Consider the following 10,823-nt stretch of genomic DNA (forward strand, 5'->3'; position numbering starts at 1 on the left):
TTAGCACAGCACGCTGCATGTTCCCTGTTCCACCTGCACCCAGTGCCCCTGCACAACCATCTGCTGCTCCAAAGAAGAGAAAGGGAAACTGCAGTGTGCACATGCCCTCTCTGATAAGACTATTAGCATTTCATTTTGAATATGGGAATTGAGGGGGAAAAAAATGCATGACTGAAATGAGAAAAGCAGAAAGCTTAAAGAAGTGGTCTTCTGCTATAAAAGGTAGGAAGGTTTAAGAGTTTGAGTTCATTGTAAGAAACAGAAATGAGAATTGGAGCAAATTCCCACATTACTTGGAAGCAAGAGAAATGTTGACGGGCAACAGCTATAAATGAAAGCTGATGGAGTGGTAGAAAACAGTTATTTGCATAGCTCAATACATATTTGAGTGCAACTCTGTAAAAACTGGTTTGTTTTCCAGCAGAAAATATTGTTCCAGCAAAATCAACACTGTTCACAGTTGGCTTTGGAGATTAAGGCTTGATTTTCATTACAGGGGGAAAAAAAAGCCAGTTAAGTGCTTTGTCTGGGATAAGTTTAATCAAAATTGCAATGTTTCACTTGTTAATTAACCCGATAAACTTAGTTTCAGTGAGCTCATTAACCTATATTTTTCCTCATGTAGTATTTTAATTGACAGAAGTGGAGACGCAATCCTCATCCACTCCTTCAGACTCCTGGAGGGCTACCTCATTTTTTCAGATACACACAATGATTTCACTCTCCATAGACGACGTGGAATCTTGTTAAAATCACACAGCTCCAGATATAGTTGGAGAGACAAAGGCCTGCTAGGGCCTATTGGGAAAAAAAAGGGACCTTGTCTTTCATAGGCTGGGAGCCAACGTGTTTCTAAAAGGGAATGCTGTTCAAATGAAATTTAATCATTTAACAAAACTGTACTCCTGAGCTCATGAAATTTTATGCAGGGTAAGTGAACACAGACAGCTTTTTCTTGCTTTTTTTCCCCCCCTAAGATGAGAAGCAGAGTTCTAATGGAGCTCCTCCATTCACCCAGAGCTACTACATTTGTCTTAAAGTCAAATTATTTATCAGAATATTTTGAAACAGCATAGTTGGAAGACAAACCAGTTAGGATTTTACAGAATTACTTTTTATATTATTGCCTTAATTGTTAATGAGGCATTTAGCGCTGACCTCTAAAGAGAGAAAGAATAAAGGACCAATAAATGTGATCCAGGATAACAACTTCTGGTCCTTGCTACTGCAACAGGTGCATTATACTCTCAGCATATTGGCTCAAAGCCTGTGCTTTTTTCTGTGTGTTTTCTGCCCTCTTCCTGATTTCTAGCTCAAACCATCAGTTTATATTCTGAGGTGTATCCTGGACCAGTTCAGCCACTGTTGCATTGACCTGAAGACAGCGACTGAAACTGTGACAGGGGAGGGTAGAAATCTGAACTCTCCATCTGTGGAGTGGGAAAGGAATGAACAAACCAGACATTTTAGGGAACTCACAGAAGAAAAAGTACATCTGTATGCTATAGTTTAGATGCAATCTACGTGCACAGCTGCATCTCCAGCTGTTTTATATAGCTGTGCACTTGCTGTCTAGTGTCTACCAATTCCCTACAGAAGGATCTCAACCTGAGCTGTTGCACTGTGCCAGTGACAAGATGTGCACAGCATAAAGGGAAAAGCAGCGCACTGCCATGAAGCTGATATACAGTGCAGTCCTGATGGCTCTGGAGGCCCTTGCTTTTCTTAATTTTCTGGCAGGGTTGAATTGTTGGGATTTGGAATAGCCACTTCCCTTTTTTCCTGAAGTGATTTGATTTCTCAGACATAAGAAAAATTTTTATTACAATTATTTGCTGGAAGCTCCAGAATTCAGAATGCATTAGGAGCAGGAGAAGGCAAAGAACTGTAGAAAGATCATGGGCCTCACCTTGCAAGTTAGACAGAGAGATCATCTGATGCTGCCATAACTCTCTCTCATTCCCTGAGGCCAGCACTTCTTACCATACACCAATTCCTCAGAACGGAAGCCCAAAGCCAAGCTTTCTACAGTAGAAACCACTGAGGAGCTGGCAATCATTTGACTTCTGCGCTACGGGTGCTTGCACAGCTATAGAGCCATGAAATGGGAAAAGTTCCGATGAGCCTGTGTGAGAAAATGCTGTGTGTGCTCCTGGAAACCAGAAGCTGAGCCCAGGGGACTTAAAGACCCAGGGGATTTCTCCCCTCTTGCCTGTTTGCCACTTCCCAGTTCAGGCTGAGCAGGTACTCAAGATGCAAGTGCACACATACAAAGGCCTGTGTGATGCTTACCTGCTGGCCACGCAGACCAATGCAGAGAGCAGACCCATACATAGCAGCACCCACAGAAACATGAGCAGCATTCAACCAACTTCTCTTCCTCACCATCTGAGCAAGTGTCAAGGTCACTGCTGATAAACTGCCAACTCCTCTCTGTAAACACACAAGCACATCACACCACTGGCTTCAGATACTGTCATGGGCTCTAGGTCTGTTATCAATACCAAGACCTCAGGATGCTCACCCAGGTACCAGCTCAGACTGTGGGTATTTCCAGATATATCTTCTAGTCTCTGCCTGGTTCATTCTGAAGATCCCTACTAAATTACAAATACATGCATATCTGCACAATTCAGTAATATTAACTGGAGAAAAACACAAATTTATTGTGTTCAGTTGCTAGTACCTAGACCTGTAGGTCATTATGACCTCCTAAAGAAGTCCAGATAGACACAAGTGAGCCTGTGCACAGCCAGCATGATTAGGGTGGAATGCATTTGCCAGGGCTTGCACAGATGGCATCACAGATTTCTACCTCATCCTTAGGAAGACGTAGAAGGAGTTGGAACCACGTAGTTTCCCTCCTGTTGATGTTTGGGTAGTCAGTCTTTTATCCTCAACCTGCAGCAACTCCCTGAGCTCCAGAGAGCTTCACATACCATGCAGCAGTGTTGAAGCCAAGTTGCACCTCCTCCATCTATGCAAGAGAGTTATGTACAGGAGAGACCACTCCTTGGCTTTCCTGTCTGTTGGAATCACTGAGACAAGATGGGTGAGGACTATTAAGGGAAGGAACCTTAGACAATATTCTTGTTGCAGCACTAAATGACAGCCTTTTCTGTATTCTCCAAAGACTCTGCAGGACCTAGTTATTAGGTGACGATGCATCTGGAAAAGGGCGGCACAGCAGGATAAACTCTGCAAAGTCTAAAATTAAACTTAAGAGGGCTTAAGAGATCGGTTATACAAGATATCCAAAAATAACTTAGAATAAATCCTAAGAGGAGCAGTGAAAACACTGCTGACATACTCAGTTCTCAGATAGATGCACGTCTGCATGTCCAAGCACAAACAGTCTATAAATGCCACTGGTGGTTACCTCTGAAAATGGAGGAAGGAACTCCTATGTCTAGAGACAGGAACAAGAGAGGGAAGAGTCCTTGATCGAGAACTTCTTACGTAGCTCTGAGCATAACCTTTAGCACTAAGGCCATCACAATCTGGAAATTAGCAGCTGAAAGTAAAGTTACCTCACCCTCCATGCTTTTCTTTTTCTCAGTCCCCTGTCTGCCACCAGTCTTTGCATCATGGCCCCAAAAGGCCTTTTTCTGATCATTCCAGCATTTTCTGTCTTTGCTTTTTAAGCCTGAGGCCTTTTCACAGAAAGTTTTCCATTCATTGTTGGCTTGCTTGGGGTAACATGGGGGCGAGTCAGGTATTTGTTAAAGGCTTCCAGTAATACAGCTTCAGGTTCACTGCAGCCTTGGGAGAGCCATGACTCAGAGAAGTCAGGTTAAGATAATATTGAAATAAAATTAATAGATTACGTCTGAAAACAAACAAAAAAAAATGCAGATCCATATGGCCAGAATGAAAAATCCAGCTTAATCTGCTTATATCAAATTCAAATCTAAAGGTCATTCTCCCTATATTAACTTGATATCAGTGCGTCCCTGACAGACGTCATGCCTTATCACGCAGACTGACTGAGAATGATTCCTACTCACAGCACAGTATCTTTTATAGCCCGCCTGCTTGCCTGAATTTCTTGATCAGGTTCCTAAGAACACCATGCGTGAAAAAAAACTTGAAGGAGCTGGTCTTGCTCATGTCTCTACAAATATAGAAAGAATAGCTACAAAGAGAAGCTAGAGGAGTTCCAGTTGGAAGCACTTCTCCAGAAGTGGGTGCAGCCCTGGGAGGTATATACAGAAGGTATATCACCATTCATCAGGTAGGATAAAGTCAAAGGTGACCTGATCTGGCCCCAGAAATAGTCCTACTCTGAGCACAAGGCTGAAAAGAGACCAGCAAAGTCCTGTCAACACAGAGCTTCTGAGATGCTGTGGTTTCTGTGATACACCGAGTATCTTTCAGACTGTTTCATAGCAAAATTTGTTCACCTGACATTCCCTCTGTTCAGATACGGACTGCTTTTGGAAATAGAGATGTTGCTTCGATAAGTTGTTTTCTTTTCTAGACTGTCCTCTTAACGCATGGATTCACAGAGGACAAGTCCTTCGCTCAGACACAGGGTTACAGAAATGTTCATTTCAATACCAAGTATTCTTTTGTAGTGGCTCACATTTCTTCAATCTGTCTTTTAACTGCACAACAAGAATTAAAGAAAACTAATAAAAAACTTTAGCTGTCTTTCCGTAAATTCAAGTCTGAATGGGCAAAATACATTCTTCTCCATTACCTGTAGCAGGCATGCCATGCTCTGATTACTCAGGACAGAGCAGGTAAGTTACTGGCCACTTTGTAATGCATCTTATTGAAAAAAACACAGTTATTCATTGGACGGATGCACCAAAGCACAGAAATTATTTTATAATTTCTTCAATTGCCTGAAGAAATAAAGAAGAAAAAAGTCAAAGCATCCGTCTTGAAGATACATTTTGCTGAGGTAGAGTCCTAAAGAGAGAAGGTTTAATTTACAGTGATAAATGGATGAGGCAGCCACAAGGCAGAGGGAGTGACACAGGGCTGTGAGGCTGTCACGGCAACACATTAGCCTGCTTTATAACAATGGGTTTTAAAAGACGTGAAAATGCTATGCAATATTTTTTAGCTTGCTTTGTGCCTTTGTCTTTCATACCCACATTTCATACCTAAATCAGGGCCTGATCCATCCCATTTGGAAGACTGGGGTGAGTGAAGCTTAGATGTCTGGTATGGTATGGCCTATAAAATGAATTCAACCATTCTCTGCTCACTCACTTTCTCCCTTCAGAGAAGAATATGTTGCTCGTGGCACTGAGAAAGTGCAGCTGCAGCGTGAATATTGGTCCCCATTCAAGTGAGCCAAGTGTGTCCCCTCAAGTTGGTTCCTCAAGTCTGTTGGAATCAAATCTATCAACATCCTTCAAAACGTAGCATGGAAAAGTCGTCCAAATGAATTCAAATTCCAAATAAGTTTCTTTATCCTTAAGTAATTATACAGAACTCTGGCTGTTTGGCTGGAGTCTTAGCTGAAAATACTATGACTGGGACTCAAAACTTGCTGTTGATGGTGGTGTTGTTTCTTTTTTTTGATAGACAGCTTTAGATAAGCATTATAAAACTGATTATTTTTAGATAACAGCTACCTATCATATGCAGAATCTGCGGAGTCCTGCTCATCCATGCTTGTAAATGACAGTCCAGTGTTGGTGAGCTGTGAATGATGTGGCTCCTTCTCTGCTATCAAGTTGTTTTCTCTTGATAAAAGGCACAGGAACATCCATTTTTCAGAACCAAAACCTAGATGGGCTTTTTCATATTCTTTATCAAAGGTGACTCCTGCCTTGTGAGGAGGCCCAGTAAACGTCTGCTCTGTGGCTGAGAACAAGTGGTGGTCCATAGAGTCTCAGGTGGGAGTGATGGCAGGAACACCAGCCAGAAAGAGGAGGCAGAGCAAAACCAAACACCTTCTGTCTCCTAAAATAATCCTTTTCTTTTAAAGGTGAAAAATGCCGAAGTTTTATTGACCTTGCTCCGGCTTCTGAAAAAGGTAAGACAATACAGTTAAGGCTTCTTCCCTTTTTTACAAATTGTGCCAGTACTGTTTCTTGTCATACTTCAGTGCCAGGGGAAACATTACTTCCTAAGCACACAAGAACTTACATGTCATCCAGATTACTTTCAGCTGAGGGGTTAAGACAGCTGTTTACTCAGTTCCTGCAGACCTGTCATTTCTCTGATGCATTCCTTTCTCATTCAGCTGTTTGGTGAGGTTTTTTTTTCCAAGTAAATTAAGATTTATATTGTAATACAGACATTTCCCTGCTTCCTTTAGTAAGGAAGGACACACTGCGTAGTTTCCTCAGGCCATGGAGACATTTATAGTCAGAAAATTGCAGTGACACTTACTTTCAGGTCCCAAATGTCTCTTTGTGAGGGGGAACCACGTAGCTGCTTGTGTGACCCAGCATCAAGGAAAGAAGAGGGGGGGGAAATAATCAGGTGCAAAGAAAGGGCAGGCTGCAAAGCTTTCCTTTACCCCTGTACCAGAGGTGCACAACCCCCATAGCAATTTAATCCATATTTCCCAATAGTATTCATCAACAGAAACATAAAACAAAAGGTAGAATTCAATTAACTAACAAGTTGGGCAGCTGAGCACATCCTGCTTCCAGCTCAAGACTGAGCACTCTGCCCACAGAGGCGCACGACCCTTGTGCTGCCCTCCGTGCTCAGAATGAATTAATGGAGAATCCAAAGGATGAGGAAACTCACATTTGTACAGAGGAGCAACACCATTTTTTAGGTCACATGAGACAGACCCAAAGCCTTTTGAGCAGATGGTACCTTCATGAAGTCTGACAGAGGCAGAGAGGGGTGTAAGGAACAATTGATCTCAGTCTGAATTGCTGATCAGCTGGACAGCTTGAAAGACGAGGATGATTTCTGTTAATAAACTAGTGGGGCATTCAGTGAGAGAAATACTAACAGCCTCTATGAAGGTCACTGTAAGCAAACTTGAACATATTATACACAAAGGGAATAACAAGCCTGGGATTACTAACACTGATGAGCTGTGAGCTAAACCTTATGTACAGAAATGTGACCTTGGGACTGAATAGATTTGAAACCACAAACTCCACACTGTAAAGGGCAAAAAGCAAACTGGATGTTAGGAATCCCAAGGAAAGGGTCTGAGAACAGAGCAGAGAATATCCTGTTGCAGATTGACCACACATGACCAAGAGCCTCTCCCATATAAAGAACACACAGTGGTATTTCTTTTCACTTCTAGTCCAGTTCACAGAATGGCAGCAAGAGTTCTAGAAGGCTTTGTACAATAAAGGCTAAGATCTTTTATAGCCTGAAGGAGAGAAATGTGGATTTGAGACAAGCACAGCCCGTCTGTTAGAAAGGCACGAGGATGGTTTTGTGCTTTATCCATTTTCTGTGCAAGTTCATTACGGTTCATAATGCCTCACCCACACTTATTCCAAAACAGCACTTAGTACTTTAAGTTGGTTTTTTTTTTGGTGGTGCTAAATGCTGTCAGCAATTTTTTTTCCATAAGTACTTTTAGAGTTGCTGCGTGGTGCCAGTGTATATTTCTAGGCTGTTTCATTTTTCGTTTCTGAAGCAGTCAAGCTCTTCTGGGGCAGTTTTAGTGAAGAAAAATATTGCAGTTTCTGAAGCTTTTCTGTGCAGTTGTATGACACGTTCACAGAAAGGGGAATGCTCAGCTGGAGCCTGATTTCTTCACCATCAGCTTTGTACTGTCCTGAGATACTTCCATCACACATGGAAAGAAAACAGTGGCAGTGATGCCCAGCTGACTTTCACTGCAAATTATTTAACTTATAGACCTATTCTGCTCCTTTGTAAATAGAAAGAACTTCCAACTCCTTTAATTTCTTCATCCTGTCACTCAGCATTGACCTTGTGAGTATCCCTTGTGCTGTTATAATATTCCAACAGAAATCTGCATTTTAACACGTATCGCTCAAGCAGAGCAATGAAGTTATTCAGAGCAGATGATTGCAGAGAGAGATGATTTCCCAATTCCAAAGTGAAAACCTGTTTAGGAAAGGTATATAGCTGGATAACTGTGCTCAGCTGCTGGCAAGGGGCAGGAGACAGATTTCCCCACTTCTGGAGCACTTAGAAACCTGCATACAGCTCCAGGATCTTGTGGTGCTGACTGGGTCTGTGCACAGGGCAGAAGCTTGCAGCTATTCAGTAACACCTGGTGCTGGGACAGATACTTGATTCCTCTTCAAATAATTGAGATATGATAAAAATGCAGCAAATATATAGAAACTGAGGATCTTTTTCTGAGCTCAGTTGTACTAATATGCTTTGGTTTTCACAGAACATTGTGTAACTGGGAACACAACTTGTCTTTACAATGAGACTTCTGCTTACTCATTTTCTATACACATTCTTAGCATCTATCACCACTAAAAAGTGGTTGTTCAAGGCTTTTTCATTATCCAAAATGTCTCTAGGTATGCATGCTCAATTACTGCAGCTGGGGACTCAGCTTTCCAGAGTTTTCTTTCAAGTTGGCTTTCCCTGCTCCAAATCAGGCCTGTGTCTCACCAACTTCTCAGCTAAGTACAGGTTGTTGGAGTCTGTCAAAACACCTCCAAAGCACATCATCTCTCACTTTGAAAGCAAGCTAGAAGGAAGCCTAAGTACAGACTTAGTCTGGTTGTATAACAAGTTTTTCTACAGCCCATCACCAATTAGCAACAAGTCACAGTAAAACCCCATCAGAATATTTACAACCTTTTTAACAGAGAAAAGTTGATCACTGAAACATTTACAGTAAACTAAATTTAAAACTACGTGCTGGGGCCCAGGTGCATCCTTACCACAGATCTTACATTCATAAATGAAAACCTGTTTCTTATTTCACCGTTAAAACATAAGGATCCACGATTTAGAGCTCCCTATCTTTAGTCTGCTTATGCAGAACTGGATATAGTGTTTCTGTTCAGCTATTACAGCTTTTGTATATATTGCACCTACTAAAAGGAGGCAGATCTGAGCAGCAAGATTTGGGGCCAACAGACCCACAGTGTGGTATAAATAAACATTTCCAACCTACAGTAGGAGAGCCCTTCCCTGCTCTAAAGACAGCTGCCAACAATCTGTCAGAATCCTGTAAGCCTAACATTGAATTTATTAGCTATTGCTGGTTGTTAGTGCTAAATCTGCTTAACAAAATCAGCTTTGTGATGGCAGATCTAATGAGAAAAAAATATATTTTCTGTGTGCACATTTATTATGACATTATTCATTCACTAATGGTGAAGGAAGGTAGGATAATAGGTTACCAACTAGGTTACTTTGGACTTTTAAAGGGCTCTCACTGAGCAATTGGTTTTGGGTCCCATGCAGCCTTCTATTTTCTAAATCTCATTACAGAAATGAATAATAAGATGGCAAGTACTTCCAAAAGGAGCTGGAAGAAAGCTGCCACCTGAGCTTTAAGTCCTGGATTGTTCCTGGAATTCTCTCAACAAAGCAAATCAAAAGTTCATTCTTGCTGATTATTTTGACATCAAAAAGGGGTAGCTGGTTTATTAAGGGGTGCTGATATGTTACTGAAAAACACATCCAGTTTTTAGCTACTTGGTACATCTTTTAATGTTCCTCCCAGCCATTCCTCTGCCTACGGGCTACTCAAGACCTCACTTGTTCAACACAGCTTGCTTTTCATCAGGCACCTGCCACAATGCCCACCCAGTACATTGGGCTGCAACACACTCCATAATACTCCCTTTCTCATCAGCCATTCTGGGCTCACCTCCTAACTGCCCTCTCCCATCCCTGTAGATCTGACCTCCTGAATGACACACAATTATACACAAATACAGGCCTGTTCCTCCCCATGCATAGAACTGCGTGGAGGTTTGAACTCCCTCAGCCTTCTCTAAATAACATAAATGTCAGCCATCAACCACAATGACAGTGAGGGCAGAAGGAGAATGAGGTGCTCCAACCTGATGAGTCCTGTTGGGAAGCTGCTTCAGGAGCAAGCTGAAAGATCATTGTGCTCAACAAGCTCCAAACTGAGATGGTTGCACCAACATAGGGCGAGATTCACACGTGGGATTCACAGGACAATCTCTTTACAAGGATGGTACAATTTAAACTACTTTAGTGTTCTGTAAAACCTCACTTGCTTCAAACGTCAGATCTATAGAACAATCCCCACAAAAAATAACAGCAGGTCATGGGCAACTGTCTGCACAGCACTGCTTTTTACTTATCCATGGGGAAATTCACGTGCATAAAGTAAACAAGGCCTTTTAGACACCGTGAAAATTGAGGCAGCATAAAATCTTACAGAAGGAAAATGTTCATTGCTGGTGAGTATTTAACGCTCAAAAATGTTACAGGGGACTTTTTAAATTATAGACTACACTGGCAGAGATAGAAAATGACTCCTGTATGTCCTCTGCACAGCTCACAATGATGCATCCTGCAGAGATGAAAAATAAAAGTCTGTGCTGTCTGAAAAGTAGCTGGCAAAACTAGGATGACAAACAAGAAGTAAATAAAGTCTCACCTAAACAAAGCACAGGGAAAAAAAAGAAAGCATGGCTAAATCTATACATGCTTTTAAGCCAGCGCTACAATAGCGGCTAATGAGAAGGAAAACGAGATACCTGATTTTAATGGGTACTGACATAACTGGTGTATCACAAATTTGACAAGAGAAAGATAACTAGAAGGACAATAACATCATGGCACTGACTGCACTGAAAGTCAAAGCAGATGTCTTGTGCTAAAGCTGAACGAGAACAAGGTAAAACCATTAACAATCTCTGTAGATTATTCCATGCTCAGACTAAAAGCACAGAATTAAA

At 41.7% G+C, this 10,823-nt stretch overlaps 1 protein-coding gene across 4 annotated transcripts in view; it reads left to right on the plus strand.

Moving 5' to 3' along the window:
* GSG1L (GSG1 like) overlaps positions 1–10,823 on the plus strand; it is a 58,149-nt gene that overhangs the window by 18,985 nt on the left and 28,341 nt on the right. For 3 of the 4 annotated variants that reach the window (XM_032447559.1, XM_032447560.1, XM_015877310.2), the window contains one exon: positions 5,948–5,995. The exons of the other annotated variant lie outside the window; for it this stretch is intronic. In XM_032447559.1, the coding sequence (XP_032303450.1) occupies positions 5,948–5,995 (48 nt within the window). The remainder of the gene's footprint in view (positions 1–5,947; positions 5,996–10,823) is intronic. 4 annotated transcript variants of the gene reach the window in all.

Source organism: Coturnix japonica, chromosome 14 (genome assembly GCF_001577835.2).
Source record: "Coturnix japonica isolate 7356 chromosome 14, Coturnix japonica 2.1, whole genome shotgun sequence".
NCBI classification, from domain to species: Eukaryota; Metazoa; Chordata; class Aves; order Galliformes; family Phasianidae; genus Coturnix; species Coturnix japonica.